This window comes from Pristis pectinata, chromosome 6 (assembly GCF_009764475.1).
Source record: "Pristis pectinata isolate sPriPec2 chromosome 6, sPriPec2.1.pri, whole genome shotgun sequence".
Lineage (NCBI taxonomy): Eukaryota > Metazoa > Chordata > Chondrichthyes > Rhinopristiformes > Pristidae > Pristis > Pristis pectinata.
Window position 1 is genome coordinate 99,584,686 of NC_067410.1, and position 18,403 is coordinate 99,603,088.

Here is an 18,403-nt window from a genome sequence, read left to right on the forward strand (position 1 = left end):
TCTGAGAAAATATGCAAAAAGTAAGAGAATCCATTAATCAAACCTGTCAATTCCCATGAGATTGCTTATCTTGACAGGTCTTGTTTTCCCAGTTCATTGTTCCCCTAAGAGAAAAATTTCAAGAGAAAATTTTGTGTAATTTCTTCTGGCAATTGGACAAAACCCTCCAGGATCTTAACTAAATGATGTAATCTATGTGATTAGTATTCACCTATGACCTGTTGCATTCCACAGATGACATTCAAATCATGTAAACAAAGCTGTAGCCGTCCCTGAAGGAGTTCACTATTTCTGTAAATTCCTACAGTCTCCCTGGTCCTCTACATAAAGAGTTGATGGTGTTTTAGATAATATAAATACCTCATTTTGGTTATTACTTTGATCTAACTATCTTTTCGGGAAGTCACTTGTTTGAAATTACCTTCCTTTTATTACAGATCTTTGAGGTCGAGAATGATTTGCTTCCAATACAGTTCTGTGGGTACTGAGGTGACTAAGGTGTCCTTTTGTAGGTCAAATGTGATAAGACAGGTGGCTGGGTTGTGTGCTCCTTTCATTGATTGTACTTGATCTCCGTGTTCCCAGAGAGACTCAGTGCTCATTTCTTTCCTTTGTGCTTCACCAGTTTGGGTGGTCTTGGATCAGGGATTCCCATGAGTCCACAAGAACGTTATAATTTTTCTCAAGGAGGTTTTGAGGATGTCCTTGCAGCACTTTCCCAGTCCCCTGAAAATCATTTGCTGAGTTTGCAATAGAGTGCTCACTTTCAGAAGTCTGGTCTCAGGCATGTGAACTTCATGGCCCTACCATTGGAACTCGTGGTGTATCATCTGATGCTGGTCGTAGAAAGGATGCTGACATTGGATGTAATTGATGTCAGCATTCCGTGGAACCCTTTATTCCCACATGGAAATAAAAACTAAATCAAGCAGGATAGATGTTAATTTCTTATAGTGACCAAATTGTGGCATTTATGCAATTTCAATATTTTCATCTCAATGAATCTGTTCGGTGTCTTAACGTTTTGATGAATTACAGTGTTTAATGTGTTTTTCATTGTACTCTTCTTCCCCCACTCCCAAACAAGAATCACGAGGACAAGGAGTGGAAGTTTGCCCGCGCAAAGCTGTGGCTGAGCTACTTCGACGACAAGTGTACTTTGCCCCCACCATTCAACATCATCCCTTCTCCAAAAACCATTTGCTATCTCTTTACGAGTCTCAATAAATGGATCTGCTCTCATACCAGTGCAGGAAAGGTGAAGAGACAGAACAGCCTTAAAGTAAGTAAACACTTTGAAAATGATGTGTGCCGAATGTCAGGAAAGAATGATGCTTGCACAGTCTTGAGAAAACACGATCAGTAGCTGAATATGCCTGATAACGTGATGCTCACCTCTGTGTTAAGTGAATACCCTAGACACTGCAACAACTGTAGTGTTGTGATTAATCCGAAACTATATTTAAATAATTCCAACAAATGAAAGCATTTCCCAGTACCCCTATACTGCCTGTAATATTTGTGAGGTATAAGCTTGTTTAAACCTTGTCCAGTCTGAGTTGTGTTTACCTGATTGCCAGATTGTGTGCATTGTGGCACAACTGCCAATTCAGTTTCACTTCACAGTAAACCGGTTCCAGGTGTGACTTGTACATGTTGACAGTTCTTACACCTGTACAGAACACATCAGTCAAAAAGCAAAGGCTAAAGAAACAGTTTATGTATTAGCTTAAAACTTTTTGTCCTAAATATTACAGCCATTAAAGTACAGTTCAATGTTGTTATATCAACGAAGGCATCAATTCACACAGACCCGTGATCCTCATTTACTGTTGGATATAATTGAGAAATTAGTCTGCTAGTAGTGTTGGTTAAGAGATTAATTTTAAACCAATAACAGTGGGACTTCCTGCAATTTTTTTTTTAGAAGTATGATGGGTAAAAATAATGGGTTTTTTAAAAAAAAAATAATTTTTGGTATTTGACCATCAATGTCAAGGCCAGCATTTCTTACCCATGCCTAATTGGCCTTGAAGGTATGGGTGAACTGACTTAAACCACTGTGGTCTTTCTGGTGAAGATGCTCCTCTTGTGCCGTTGGAGAGAGAGTCCCATTGATGATGAAGAACCAACGATATACCTCCTCATAGCTTGGAGTGGAATCTGCAGGTGATGGCGTTTCTACGTCCCTGTTGCCCTTGTCCTTCGTGATAGAGGTTACAGGTTTGGGAGGTGCCATCAGAGTAGCTTAGATGAGTTAACATTCACAACACATTGAATGGCAGGACCCAAGGAAGTACTGAGGAACAGAAGGTTCTTGGTGAATATGTCAAAGGATCTTTGAAGGCAGCAGCACATGTAGATAATGTGGTTAAGAAGGGATGCTTGCTTTCATTAGCAAGAGCAAAGAATATATGAGCAAGGAGGTTATAGTATAACTGTATAAAACGTTGCTTGGACCACAGCTGGAGTACTGTGAGCAGTTTTGGTTGCCACACTATAGGAAGGATGTGAGAGGGTGCAGAAGAGATTGACCAGGATATTGCCTGGGATGGAGAATTTCAACTATGAGGAGAGATTGGGTAGGATGGGTTTGTTTCCTAGAATTAGAGGAGGCTGATGGGGAACCTGATTGAGGTATATAAAAATTATAAGGGTATAGATAGAGTAGATAGTACAGAATTTTTCCCCGTAGCATAGGTGTCTATAACCAGAGGGCACAGGTTTAAAGTAAGGTTTAGAGGGTAACTGAGAAGGAAATTTAACACCCAGAGAATGGTTGGAATTTGGAATGCACTGCCTGAGAATGTGGTGGAGACAGAATCGTAACATTTAAAAAGTACTTGGATAAGTCAAGACAATTTTTGGGCTCAGAGGCAAGCTTAGCACCAATGTGCCAAACTGCAAACAGAAAGTAGCTCTGAAGACGTGGAGAGTGATGGTGGCAGAAGCATAAGGATCATGTTCAGAGGTGCCTTTTATGTGAGGGGGGCCTCATTCAGAGGGAACAAATTGGGTCCCTTCCACCATGGGTGTTCACGTGGATATTGCCAGCCACTGGTGAATTTCCTGAAGACTGGAAGGTGGCCAATGTTGTTCTGTTGTTTAAGAAAGGTAGCCAGGACAAGCCAAGGAACTACAGGCTGGTCAGCCTAACGTCAGTAATGTCGAAGTTACTGGAGGGAATTCTGAGGGACAGGATCTACCAACATTTGGATAGAACAGAATCTGATTAGAAGGACTCAGCATGGCTTTGTGTGTGGGAAGTCGTGCTTGATGAACCTTTTAGAGTTTTTTGAAGATGTAACTAAATAGGTAGATGAGGGTAGGGCAGTGGATGTTGTCTGTTTGAACTTTAGCAAGGCCTTCGACAAGGTCCTGCATGGTTGGCTGGTCTGGAAAGTTAGGTCCCATGGAACCCAGGGAGAGATAGTTAGGTGGATTCAAAATTGGCTCGGAGGTAAGAAGCAAAAGGTGGTGGTCGGAGGTAAGAAGCAAAAGGTGGTGGTTGAAGATTGTTTCTCAGAATGGAGGACTTCTACTATAAACGGTAGGGCACTAGGGAGTGTAATGGAACAAAGGGATCCAGGAGTACAAGTACATAGTTCATTGAAAGCAGCGTCACAGGTAGACAGGGTGGTGAAAAAGGCGTTTAGCATGCTGGCCTTCATCAGTCAGGACATTTAGTAGTTGGGACATAATTTTGCAGTTATTTAAGTTATTGGTGAGACCGCACTTGGAGTACTGTATACAGTTTTGGTCGCCCTATTTAAGATGTGTTTAAACTGGAAAGAGTACAGAAAAGATTTACAAGGATGTTGCCAGGCCTAGAGAGCCTGAGTTACAGGGAGAGGTTGGCCAGGCTAGATCTTTACTCCTTGGAGTGTAGGAGTATGAGGGGTTTATAAAATCATGAGGGTTATAGATAAGGTGGATGGTAGCAGTCTTTTCTCCAGGGTAGAGGGGTCCAAAACTAGGGGTCATAGATTGAGGGTGAGAGGGGAAAGATTTAAAAGGGACTTGAGGAGCAACTTTTTCACACAGGTGGTGGTGAGTATTTGGAACTAGCTGCCAGAGGAATTGGTTGAGGCAGGTACAATAGTATCAATTAAGAAGCACTTGGATTGGTACATGGAGGGGCAGGGCTTAGAGGGATGTGGACCAAACGCATGAAATTGGGACTACATGGGTGGGCACCGTGGTCGGCATGGACTTGTTGAGCCAAAGGGTCTGCGTCCGTGTTGTATTGCTCCATCACTCTATGCTGCCAGTAACTCTGATACCTGAGAAACAAAGGACTGCAGATGCTGGAATCTAGATGAAAAAGGGTCCTGATCAGAAATTTTGACTGCCTACTTTTCTCCATGGATGCTGCCTGGCCTCCTGAGTTCCTCCAGCATCATAGTGTTTTTTCAACTCTGATACCTGCCTCTGTGAGGAAGTGAGGACTTCTCCTTCCCACCCCAAAGCTCATACTTCAAGTCCATAAAATTAAGAAAAAATTTCTTCTTCCAGAATTTGCATGCTTCTCTGGTCTTGACTGCTCTGGTGAGCCCCATGTTCCTGTTTCTGGTGGATCTCAGTGCCTGTGGGCAGGTTGGGCAGCAACTTTGTTCCTTGCGAACAAAGCAGAAAATAGCAACTAACTTAGTGTTTCTCCAAGCCATCCTAGTTTGATGGAACTCTTACCAGTCTGTTCCTGTAGTTTTATGTTATGTGCTGAGTACAGCTGATGATTGACTCTTACCTGGCCCACAATTTGCATGTGCATTATTGATATTCCTTATTAGCCCAATCATGTAAGTATCCTGCATAGCAATGAAGAAACATACCTACCCCTCTTCAGAAACATTGTAATTATTATAAACAATAACAGTGTGCATATTTGGAGCATCCTTAACGCTGTAAAACCTCTGAAGCTCTTCAAAGGAGCAAAATCAGATGAAAATTGACAGAGTCAAAATGAGTTTAAGAATGAATGACTAAAAGCTTTGTTAAAGGAGATGGGCTTTAAAGAGCAACATGAAGGGTTTCTAGTATTTCTTCTCTGCTGAAAGAGAACTGTGTTTAAATAATTTTTATTTTTTCTATCTGACAAGGAATGGAAGTCCCTCAGGCATAAGCGAGATGAAAATTACCAAAAGGTAATGTGTTGCTTGGTTCATCGTTACCTTACTGCCATGAGACAGAAGATGCATAGCACAGACCAGGCTACTGAAGAGAACCTGAATGAACTACGGCAAGACCTCTCCAAATTCCGCAATGAAATGAGAGACATTCTTGGTTTCAGGACAGCAAAATACGCCATGTTCTATTCACGGAACTAAACAGCATTCCAGGCTTCATGGGACTTGATACTGAAGTATGTTGCCATAGTATTCTGAGCATCCTACCACGTGAAAGGACTTCTTTGGCCATAATCATTCTTGCCAAATGTTTTTATTATTTAATCAAGATCCTGCTTAATCGCTATCCTATTTAACACTATTTATGTGTGAACGTTTTGGAACAGTTACCATCTAACGTTTCGGCTATTTTAAAAGTGCAATGGTAAATAATTTGTTATCGGAATCAAACCTTTGATATGGCAGTTCAATGTTATGGGGTGAAATTGGCAACTGATGTATTAACAGGTTTCCATGACTCTTGCAAACCATTTCAACAAAGGCAGAAGTTCATTTGGCATAAAGTTAACATTTTCATTAAGTTTGTAGACAAAAAAAAAGCAAATGTTTGAAACCTTTTAATAAAAGTCTTCTACAATGCAATTTGAACTGTATAATCTTGTTTATGGTTACCATACAGGAGAGTTCTGCATGTGCGCACCAATAAGGTAGGTGTGCCCAGTACTGACAGTAAGTGCGTTTTCTACTTTAACTTGCACTTAATTTTAAAGTATATTTTAATTTAATTTTCTTTTCACTGTCACAGTGAGAGATTGCAGTCCTCGTGGAACAGTTTCTTTCTCTGATGAAGTCTAATATGTGATCTGCAATAACCAAGTTAAAATGGATCTTCCTAGTTCATCTAAGCAGCTGGTCTTTCTCCAGTACATTATCATAGGTATGTTTGATGGTTGTCACAGCATGTTGACGTAATAACTTGGACATTATTTGAGCGATTCATTTTGGACTTGTCCTGATACAATATGCACATTGTCTGAAAACTTATGAAGGTTTAGTTATGAATGGTAGTTGAAAGTAGAGACTGTTAGAAGCTTTATACTCAGATTTCAGTGCATCATGATTTAGGAAAGACATAGAACTGGTCTGATATCTTGTTCTTCAGAATGTTTTCATGATGTTCTTGTGTGGCAGCTCCTTGCACTGTTCAAGTGGTAAAAGGATGTGAAATTTAACTTGTGCAGGGTCACAAAACATCATTATCACATCTGCTGGTTACATGCTCCATGTGTTCAGTTCCATTGTTTTGTGTCCTTGTCAAAATTCAAGATTCACCCATTTAAAATCTGACGATGACATATTGATCAACCACATCTTGAAGGACCAATTTAATAAAATTGTTAAGCAGAAATTCATAGGATATGGGCTACATTCTTAAGTTAGTCTTTTTGTTTTGTTCATCCTTTTAATGACTTGGCTGTTTCAGAGGGGAATTAAAAGTTACGTTGCTGCAGAATCTACTTTTATACTCAAAAGTTGCAAGTTGCACTTGAGTCAGAATATACGGTGAGGCCACAAAAGATTAACATTTGAATATTAAATTGAAAAAAGTGAAAATGTGAATGTTATATTGACACTTAAGCTGTTGTTCAACATTGCCAGGTACGTAAGCAACGTGGTCATAATGGAAAAGTACTCAGTGAAGCCAGAAAATTCCCTTGTTACTACATCTATGTCATGAAACAAGCTGCAGTTATTTTCCAGGGAATTAATTATTATTTCAATTAAACACTTCTCATATGTGCTTTCACTCCTCTCATGTTCAACTTTACAGTCATAGAATGAAACAACACAAAAAGGTTGATATTCAACAAATCTGTGCCAGCTGCTTGAAGCAACTATCCTGTTCGTCCCAGCTTACTGCTCTTTCCATAAAGTCCTGTAAATGCTTTCCCTTTAATATTAATCCAATTCCTTTTTAAGTTACAATTTAATATACTTCCATCACCCTTGCAAACAATTCATTTATCTCATAATAAATCTGCATTAAAATTCTGTAATGTGCCTCTGGTTCTTTTACCGATCACATTCCCTCCATCCTCTGATAATTAATGTCTTTTGCTTTCTGCCAGTTTCCATTTACTTGATGAAAACCTTTCATAATTTTGAACACCTTAATCAAACCTGTTTTTCATATTTTCTATTCAAAGGAAGACAGGTGCAGCTTCTCCAGGTAACTCGAGCTTCTTCATACCATTTTGGTAAATCTCACACTGTCAAAGGCCCTAACATGATTCCTCAGTGCAGTGTGTAGAACTGAACACAGCATTCCAGCTGAGGTCGCACCACTGTTTTTATCCAGGTTTAGTATAAACTTTGCTTTGGTAGTCTATGTATTCTTTCAGCAGCCTTCATAACTTGGCCTGATGTCTCTAACACATACCTGACTGTATCCTCTTGAGAACAGTGAACATTACAGCACAGTACAGGCCCTTTGGCCCACGATATTGTGCTGACATTTTATCCTGTTCTAAGGTCTATCTAACCCTTCCCTCCCACATAGCCCTCCATTTTTTTATCATTTATGTGCCTATCTTAAGAGTCTCTTAAAGGTCCCTAATGTATCTGCCTCCACCATCTCTGCTGGCAGTGCATTCCATGCACCCACCACTCCCTGTAAAAAGAAAACTTAGCTCTGACATCCACCCCTCCATCATACCCCACTCCAATCACCTTAAAATTATGCCCCCTCATGTTAGCCATTTTCTGACTGTCCACACAATCTATGCCTCTTATCATCTTGTACACCTCTATCAAGTCACCTCTCATCCTCCTTCACTCCAAAGAGAAAAGCCCGAGCTCACTCAACCTATCCTCATAAGACATCAATCCAGGCAACATCCTGGTAAATCTCCTCTGCACTGTCTCTAAAGCTTCCACATCTTTCTTATAATGAGACGACCAGAACTGAACACAATACTCCAAGTGTGGTCAAACCAGAGTTTTATAGAGCTGCAACGTTACCTGGTGGCTCTTGAACTCAATACCCCGACTAATGAAGCCCAGTACACCATATACTTTCTTTACAACCTTGAGGGATCTATGGACATGAAGGACCCCAAGATCCCTTTGTTCCTCCACACTGCCATGAGTCCTGCCATTAACCTTGTATTCTGCCTTCAAGTTCGATCTTCCAAAGTGTATCACTTCGTACTTTTCTGGGTTGAACTCCATCTGCCACTTCTCAGCCCAGCTCTGCATCCAATCAATGTCCTGTTGTGATCTACAGCAACCTTCTACACTATCCACAACACCACCAACCTTTGTATCATCAGCAAACTTACTAACCCACCCTTCCACATCCTCATCCAAGTCATTTATAAAAATCACAAAGAGCAGTGGTCCCAGAACAGATCCCTGTGGAACACCATTGGTCACCAACCTCCAGGTGGAATACCCTGGTGACTTAGCTATCCTAATGTTTTGCAAAGTTCTAGCACATCCTCTTTCCTCACGTCAACGTGCCCGAGCGTATCAGCCTGTTATACACCATCCTCGCAAACGTCAAGGTCTCTCTCACTGGTGAATACTGAAGCAAAGTATTCATTAAGGACCTCCCCACCTCTTCTGACTCCAGGCACTTGTTTCCTCTTATTTCCCCTCACTCTAGTCATCCTCCTATCCTTCACATAGATGTAGAACGCCTTGGGGTTTTCCTTAATCCTATTTGCCAAGGCCTTCTCATGCCCCTTTCTAGCTCTCCTAAGTGCGTTCTTAAGCTCTCTCCTATCTACCTTGTGACTTTCCAGAGCCCTGTCTGATCCTTGCTTTCTAAACCTTAGGTAAGCTTCTTTCTTCCTCTTGACAAGATATTCTACATCTCCTATCAACCATGGTTCCTTCACTCTACCATCCTTACTCTGCATCAATGGGACAAACCTATCCAGAACCCCATGCAAGTACTCCCTGAACAACCTCCACATTTCCATTGTGCACTTCCCCAAGAACATCTGTTCCCAATTTACGCTCCCAAGTTCCTGCTTAATAGCATCATAATTCCCCCTCCCCCAATTAAATACTTTCCCATATTGTCTGCTCCTATCCCTCTCCAAGGCTATGGTAAAGGTCAAGGAATTATGGTCACTATCTCTAAAATGCTCTCCCACTGAGAGATCGGAAACCTGATCAGGCTCATTGCCTAGTACCAGATCCAGAATGGCCTCTCCTGGTCAGCCTGTCCACATACTGTATCGAGAATTCTTCCTGGACACACCTAACAAATTCTGCCCCATCTATCCCCTTTACACTAAGGAGGTGCCAATCAATATTAGGGAAGTTGAAATCACCCATGACAACAACTGTGTTATTTTTACACCTTTCCAAAATCTGCCTCCTGATCTGCTCCTCAGTGGCTCTGCTGCTATTGAGGGAGTGGGGTCTGTAGAATACTCCCAATAGAGTGATCACTCCCTTCCCGTTTCTGACTTCCACCCTCACTGACTCAGTGGACGATCCCTCCGGGACATCCTCCCTTTCTTCAGCTGTGATACGGTCCCTGATCAGCAAAGCCACTCCCCCACCTCTTTTACCTCAGTCCCTGTCCCTTTTTGAAACATCTAATCTTGGTTTATATTGCTTCTGTTTTTCCTATCAAAATGTATCACTTCACATTTTTCTGCATTAAATTTTAGCTGATGCATGTGTGGCTGTTTCACTGGTCTGTCTATATTTGCCAGAGGTCATGGCGAGTTACCGACTGATACCATGGTAGAAGTGCTGACACTGCCTAATGTTCCTTCACTTTTTTTTCCATGTTGGAGCTGATGGTAAGTAGAAAAATAGAGCATAAGAGCTTCTCACTATGCACAAGAGACAGTTATCTCTGACAGTCTTGAAATGGTGACTTTTGGGCATTCAATAGTTCCAAATATACCATTTTTTTTATTAAGCAGCAGATACATTTTGCAAACAGTGACAGTTGAATAAAACAAGATTAAAACAATTACAATACATCACCATTTGCTGCTGTACATTGTTATTGCACTTAAGACCATCTATTTTGATATAAAAGTATATAAGATAAACATAGGTTCAATCTCTGTCATCACTGTTATAAATAGACAGTTCCAAAGCCAGAGTGAATCTGGGGCTAACCTTTCTGTCTAGACTTTCCTCTACTAGTTTGAGGATTAAAATACCCATAGCAAACATCCACATTCTTGGGATCATTTTAATTAGATATATTCCATCAAACTTATTCTGTTGGTAAATAGAAGCATTCGAATATCTCCTATCAGTTAGGAAGAGCACTTTGTAATGAATTAAAGAAAAATCGGTGAAAGATTTCTTGCATCATAAATAGAAGGTAAAGTCACTGTTGACATTGTTTGTGTTTAGCATCGTCTGTTTTTTAAGTTGTTGAGAAACCTTTGGTTCTTTGATCTATAGGGCACAACAAAGCTGTTGGGAAGCACTCTGCCTCTTCCTGCTTCATCCACTTGCCCCATGAAAATGTAATTCAGTCCTGCAAAACAAAAAGATTCTTCAAAAGGCAGAACTTTACCTTTGGGTAGTTTTAAGGCATTAAGAATTAATTCATTGGTAGCAATGGGTCCTGAGTGTGTTCATTGGACATACATCTACACTAATGGATGGAAAACAGTCTTCGAGTGGAGAGCTTTTGTGCTTGAGCAATGATTAGCCAGAGTCTGCAGCACAAGACAGGATTTGGGATTTAGAACAGAGAACAGCACAGGAACAGGCCCTTCAGCCCACCATGTCTGTGTCAACCATGATGCCAAATTAAACTAAACCCATCTGCCTACACATGATCCATATCCCTCCATTCCCTGCATGTTCATGTGCTTGACTAAATGCCTCAAACGCCACTATCGTGTCTGCTTCTGTCACCATCCCTGGTAGGTGCCTACCACTGTGTGTGTGTGTGTGTGTGTGTGTGTGTGTGTCTCTGTGTCTGTGTCTGTGTCTGTGTTTGGATAGTTTTCTCTGGAGCATCAGGAGCTGAGGGAAGACCTGAGAAGTTTTTATATATATGCTCCAGAGAAAACGATCCAAGTTTGTCCAACCACTCATAGCTAATAGGATACAGGCAGCATCCTAGTGAACATCTTCTGCACCCTCTCCAAAGCCTCCACATCCTTCCTGTAATGGGGTGACCAGAACTGCACACAATACTCCAATTGAAGCCTAACTAAAGTTTTTTTTTTCTACAGCTGTATCATGACTTCCTGACTCTTAATGCCTCAACTAATGTAGGCAAGCAAGCTGTACACTTGCACTTATTCTCAAGAGTGTGATTATTGAAGGTGAAAGACCAATGGGACAGAAATGTGACTGAGCTGAGGGAGATGGGATTTGTGAATACAGGCCACTGCTTGGAGCTTTAAGGTTGGATAAATATGAAGGGAATAATTGCAATGACACTGATAGCAACACGAGAGTTAAGACTTGAACTGTATTCTGAAAATATGGAATGACACTATTCAAAAGGGGGAATGGGTAAGTGGAAATCTGTGGGAACTCGATGTTTCTCTACAATAGAAACACCATGCACTCACTGTATCTCTCGTCACACCAGAAGAGTTTGATTTTATTCAGGAAAAGTGTAAAAGCAGAAAAGGATCATGAATTTAAGGATTTTGGGGAATGAAGGCAAATCAATGAAATAAATGGTGATCTGAGACAAATTAGCTTATCAAACTGGTTTATAGATTAGCAGTAGCAATGCTTGGAATACGAGATATATAGCAAAGAAAATAAAGATCCCTATTTTGCAAACAAAAAGGTACATCAAAGCAGTGAAATGTGTGGATAAATTAAAATTAAACTATAACATTAGAAACATGCAACTATTGTGAATACAAGATAGTCACTGTGAATACTAAGTGCAGTGAAATGGTTACAGTAAAACCTTAAGCATTTAAAGATGGAAAGTGAATGGTGATAGAATTGTAGGCCACCTCCATGTCTATTTAACATTCTAAAGATTTCAGAATCAGGTTTATTATCACTGACGTGTGTCGTGAAATTTGTTGTTTTGCGGCAGCAGTACAGTGCAAGGCAAAGGCAAAAATTATTATAAACTACAAATATAAATAAATAGTGCCAAAGAGGAATAATGAGGTAGTTACATGTAGAAATGACAATCTTGACTTTTGCTGATTTTAAAATGGGGGAGATTAATAATGAGGGAGAACTGTAACTACTTCAGGAACACAAATTAGTGAATAGGCTAATAGGTGATGAATGCAATTTAAGGTGATTAGTGGCTATAACAAGAAATGGGTGTGTACATTTTTACAGAAAGAAACTAAATGGCGTGGATGAACAAAGAGATGATGGGTGTAGTATTCAGATGAAAAAGGAAATACTGATGGACAAGCCATTGTAATAGTATCAATAGAATGGAGTTTTGTAAAAATGCACTTGCTTTGGAAGAGTAAAGTAACAATGGTAAAGGTATACAAGATACAGTCACTATGAGCGGTTTTGGATACCCATTAAAGCCACAGGGAACGCAGGATTACCAGGAATCACATCAGGGAAGGAAAACTTGTAGCTAGAGGATGGATATACTGGCATCTGGTAAAAGGCTAACAAAAAGCAGCATTAATCCTTTCTCCACAGATGAGCCAGGACGTTACATGTTTCTGGCCTCATTTCAGATTGCAAGCAGCGAGAGTATTTTGCTTTATTGATTACAGGTATTTTTCCTACTGAAACAAAGAAAGGGAAGAGTTTGATAGATTATTTTTAAAAAACTGAAGAGCATTGCTAACACAAGAAGTGAAAATGCATTGTTCATTTAAAATGCTGAAGAAAACAATAAGGGCTGTTTAGGAGATACTTTTCCCCTTTTTAATAAATCAGCACAGAAACAGGCCCTTTGGCCCACCATATCCATGCCACCCTTGTACCTATCTATGCTAATCCTATTTACCCACATCATTTCAGCTTCACCCTGCTGTGTACGATTTCTCTTCGCATTTCATCCTGTTACCTCCCTTTCGGGTTCGCACCCATTTTGTCAGATCCACTCCGGATCATCCTGCTGCCTCTGCCCTTCTCCCCGCTGCGCCCCACGTGGTTCGCTCTCACTTCGCTCTGCTTTCTCAGCCTGTTCATGCTTCGCCCAACCTGGTGTGCCGGCTCATCACCCTGCGCATCTCACGTGCTGTGGGAGATCAGCTGAGTAGGGTTATTTTTGAAAATGCTGTGCCACAATGCATGGATTTAATGGCCTCTGTCTATGGTCACAGTAGTTGATGCAAAATTCTACCATTATGTTTTACTTGAAGAAAAGATGTTATTGTCCAAAGTACTATCTGAAATTACTAAAATTGGTGGTGATAGGACCTGGCGATGGATCTTGGAATTTTTATCCAAGGAAAGAAAGTTTTTCTTAACTCCTTCGATCTTTCCTTCTTTCCGCAGTTAAGGTTTTTTTTAAAAAGTCAAAACTGCTGCCCAACGAATATTCCTCATCCTCTCAGCACTTAAACTACCATTGGCAATATTAACAGACAAATGCTGGGCACTGCCCTTTGCCAATCTATTCCTATTACATCAGAAGAACAAAGGAAATTTTGAACACACAGCAAGCATAACAGACTACATAGCCTTCCAAATAGCAAGCTTACCTCGTTTAATAATTGGACACTTCTTGCAGACTGCGATTATTTTGACACTCATGTTCTTCCCTGCCTGTTGAATTGCCAGTGTCCCTTCTTTATAAATATTTATAATAGAGATAGTTGTGTGGATACTCCCATTGCGTGTTACAGCAGTTATAACTGTCCCAGTTAACACTAAGAAACAAGAACAATTCAATATTAAAAAGTTTTTCAAATCACCTCATGATAGAAAGACAAAGATTCCAGTTCCATATCTATTTTAATGTTTTTGAGGCTATGGCTAAAATAAACAATTTAATTATTAAATAGATAAGATGCCTCTTGATCACTTGAACAGTTGTACATTTTATAACAGTGTTGAAAGTGCACTGACAAGATATGAATGCATTTCCTTCAGTAACCATCAGGAAATTTGGAACTTCTGAGCAAGTCTATTGGAAAACCCAAGTCTTGAACTTCAAAGTGTGTTGGTCAGCGATTTCTTAACTGCTCAATGTTGGGCTCTTTGTCAAGTCCAGCAATTGGGCACAGGCTTCCTGCAACCTCCCAGCAGTTACAATGGGAAACTACCGTGAACTCCATTTCATTGGAGGAAGAGAGCTGTGACATCAGTCAGTTTCAAATAAGTTATGTTTTTTTTAAACTAATTGAGTAGCCATTTACTGTAAATGGAGAAGCTCAATGGCCACTGCAGAAGGCATTAATATTTTGTTGACTGGAACTGTGAATAAGCCAGACCAATATGGATAGTAGGCTAACTTTCCAATTAAGGTTTTTTTTTGGTTCTCTCAAAAAAGAACCTGTATCAAATGAGACTAATTAATTTAAAATTAACCAATGTATTTGGTGGTTCTTGAACCGTGAAGCTATGGTTTCTAGCCACAATCATGTCCTGGTGGGTGCTAGAGTTTACCCAAGTGCCTTTGGAAGTGTATTTAGTTCGGGAGGGAAGAAAAATGATCCAAGGTTCCTTTCCCAGCTGCTGTCCAGTGACCTTATGGCAAATGTACATTTATACAAAGATATGTGGCTAGTGAGGAAGGTTGTCAAAGGATTCAGCAGGATATAGACCAGTTGGAAATGTGGGCAGAGAAATGGCAGATGCAGTTTAACCCAGACAAGTGTGAGGTGTTGCACTTTGGAAGGTCAAATGTAAGCCATTAACAGACAAATGCTGAGCACTGCTCTTTGCCAATCTATTCCAGTACAGAATGATTATTCAGGATGAACAGATAGTCACACCTTCTGAAGACTGGATGTGTTTTGGAGATTGAAACGTGATACTTGGGAAGGACAGCTGTAGGACAGCATTTTTGGTGACTGGTTGGATAGAGCATCAGTCTGGAAATCAACAAAGACCAGGAGCAAAAGTTCTCAATAGCCAAAAGACTAATTTTAACTAAGCTGAGATGTCATTACGCAAGTGTGGACTACAAACCGGACTGGACTTGGTGACGAGAACATAAGAAATAAGAGGTGGTCCCTCGAGTCTCCTCTGCCATTCAACAAGCTAACATAGTAAATCACTATCACAGTTGAGGGATGTACTAAAGGAGAGGAAAGTGAGGAGCGACTATATTCAGGGGAAGTTAAAGGATGAGAGCCCCAAATGTAGATTAGACTGGACGTCACTCAGAACAGGAAAAGACAAAATAGGGAAGACTGCGTCAAATACCAGGAACTAGTATTGCAGTAGGTACAGATTTAGAGATGAATTTAGGAAAATAAAGAGGCCACAAAGAATATGTGCAAGTCAAATTAGGCAGCCCAAAATTATCTTACAAAAACATAGAGCTACAATATTACAAAGGAAAGAATGGATTCAGAGAGCAAAAAGGTAATCCATGTGTGAAACTGAAAATGTGAGTGGTTCTTAATAATTTGTGTTTACCTTCACAAAAGAGAAAATTGTTAGGGAGACAATCTTTGAAAATGGAAAAGTATACAGCTCCAGATATATCCTTGGCTGTTAAGATAAGGAAGGAAAAAGAAGCAGCTTTGATTTTATTTTTCAATTGTGTCTGGCTTCAGGGTTGATGCTGGTCAATTGAGGGACTATTACCATGATGCTAATATTAAAAAAAGGGACAAATAGGTCAAGGAATTTCCAGTGTGTGTAAGATTAGTGGAGGACAATAATGGGGAAAAAATTGAGTTTGGAAAGCTAGGATTGATCATGAGCAGTTTGCCTGGGTTTGCTAAGGAAGATTGTGTCTGACTAATTTAGTTGAATTTCTGAGGAGGCAACAATTCAAAGAGACGACCACAACTGATATAGCTTCTATGGATTTTATCAAGAATCTTTACTAGGTTCTTGGCAAAGCAGACAGATAAGAAGAATAAAAGCACTTGGTATCTGAGGGAAAGTGGCAAGTTGGATTCTACCTTGCAGGAAGCAAAACGTAATGGTTGATAGCTGCTTTGGTGACCCAATTGGCTTTTTCCAATTGGGTTCTGCTAGGCATTACATTAAGTCCTTTGCTTTTAATGGTATTTTTCAATAAATTAGACTAATTAGGCCACAGCTGTAGTCCTGAGCATCATATTACAGGAAGTATAAACAGCACTGGAGAAGCACAAAAGACATTAATAAGGATGTTGCCAGAACTGGAGAATTGTAATAAAAAAGGATTGGCTTGGCTCTTTTTGTTTGGAGATTAGACCAGGGTGAAATAAAATTGAGAGACCTGGATGGAGTGGATTTGAGGAACAATGTGTCTTAGCAGAGAGGTCACCAACTAGAAATCATTAATCTAAGGTAAATGGTAAAAGGATTAGAAAGTAACTCAGTTATTTTCCCCCACTGAGGTGTCTGGAATTGTCTTCCCGAAGGGGTGAAGGTGCAAGAAGTCACGTTATACAACAATACATTTTAAGTGCCGTAGCCGATAAGACTATGAACCAAGAGCTAGGTATTGGATTTATATTGGATACTTAATGGCCAGCAATGACATAATTGGCTGAATGATCTCCTCAGTGTGCCATAAACTTCCACAAATGGCAGGACTATGGATAACAATGAATATATATTATTAACATTACCCACATTCTAACAACGTATATTAAAACAATTGCTGCACTGCTAAGAGCAGCTAATTCAGGCAAAACTAAAGGGCTCTGTATTCATATAGCTTACCGCATGATGTTTTTAGCTACTAAGTGATCACAATATGACAAGCGCACCATTATGCCTTAGGCAGAGGGACAACATGCCAAAAACTGTAACTGAATAAACACTTTTCATATACTGACAATTCGGCCTATGTTTCATGCCTTGTGTTTACGCTATGGAGCCATACTTGTTTTTGATACACAAATTCACTGTTTTACAAGAAAAGCTTTCTGTGAAGCCCTTGTATATATCGGCTTTTCCATTCACAGATACATTGGCAAAGAATTTACTTAAAATGTTGAAAGCCTGTGTTCCTCACCAAAGTCACTGTTACAGTAATTGCTTCCTATTGTTCCACTTCTTCTGCATTTCAGTTGACAAGGAGGTACAGTTGGTTTCACGGCTTTAAAACAGAATTCAGTGTCCAAATTCAGTAAGGCAGGCATTAACAATCAAAAATCATTCAGACTAACAACACAACATAAAACCACATTTAATTACTTTTCAGAAGCAACATTTACTGTGGCTCATCTATTATCTCAGATTTAGTTATTTTTCAGAAGTAACATTTACTGTGATTACTGCATCTATAATCTGTTTGGCTGTCAAAAATTCAAACTTTTTCTACTTCAAGATTTATAATGGTAATTTCTTTAAAAATCAATCTGTGTGGATGTCCATGATCAAGCTACACAAGCAACCAAACATGCAGGATTATTAGAAGCTCCAGTTAGCATTATATTTTATGTTGCACAAAATGTAATACATGTAATGTAAAATGTAATATTTATTTCAGAGCAGGAATGCTACCTCAGCTCAGAATTTTCATGGATTATACTGTAGCTGTTAGCAGAAAGTATATTGGTAAACAAAACAGCATAAACACAACTCTTTCATAGCTAGTCTAATAATTCACTTTATCTGATGGATCACTGGGTCATACAGACAACTACAGACCCAGACTGCCTGACCACAGTCTGTGCTTATCTAAAGGTACTAAGGCAGGATTCATGCTGCAATAATCCTTGGACTCTTTGTCTCAATGTGCATTGCATGAGACAGAAACTCCCCACATAGTAGAATAGTCTGTCCAGTGGGAGCTGGGGAAAAGAGAAATATGCCAAGGAAAGGATTTTTAAGCAATGCCACCTTCTAAACATTAAGGTACTGGTATACAGGACCTTACTGCAATCCAAAATATTGGGCAGCAATGCAACATAAAATATTATTCTTCCTCAAAAGAAAAATGTATTAGTGTACAAGAATTCCATACTCCACTCAAATATTTTGAGTTATAATGAATATTTGTTAATTGCATCATTAGAAAACTCTTAAGTATGTTGATCAATGTATCTGTGTACAAGTAGCCAGTATACCACTCAAATAGTTTTGATGAGTATATGTGTCAATTGAGGCCATCTTTTCTCTCTTTCATTTGATGCCTTACATGAAGTAGACTTGCAAGCATAAACCCAATCTACAAATCTATATTTAATAAAAGTAAGAGGGTTGGA

The 18,403-nt window shown here is 39.7% G+C and overlaps 2 protein-coding genes across 5 annotated transcripts in view; one reads left to right on the top strand and one right to left on the bottom strand.

Annotated features, from left to right (window-relative positions):
- Positions 1-5,938, top strand: part of trpc1 (transient receptor potential cation channel, subfamily C, member 1) — a 56,466-nt gene extending 50,528 nt beyond the window's left edge. For all 4 annotated transcript variants that reach the window (XM_052018972.1, XM_052018974.1, XM_052018975.1 and 1 more), the window contains 2 exons: positions 1,088-1,282; positions 5,100-5,938. In XM_052018972.1, coding sequence (XP_051874932.1) covers positions 1,088-1,282; positions 5,100-5,327 — 423 coding nt within the window. In that variant the 3' untranslated portion in view covers positions 5,328-5,938. The remainder of the gene's footprint in view (positions 1-1,087; positions 1,283-5,099) is intronic.
- Positions 5,939-10,042: 4,104 nt separating this feature from the next.
- The window catches only part of pcolce2b (procollagen C-endopeptidase enhancer 2b), a 36,336-nt gene continuing 27,975 nt past the window's right edge, over positions 10,043-18,403 (bottom strand). Inside the window, exons 7-9 of the mRNA XM_052018988.1 lie at positions 17,209-17,292; positions 13,784-13,951; positions 10,043-10,647 (exon numbers count right to left, since the gene is read on the bottom strand). Of these exons, the coding sequence (XP_051874948.1) occupies positions 10,517-10,647; positions 13,784-13,951; positions 17,209-17,292 (383 nt within the window). The 3' untranslated portion in view covers positions 10,043-10,516. The remainder of the gene's footprint in view (positions 10,648-13,783; positions 13,952-17,208; positions 17,293-18,403) is intronic.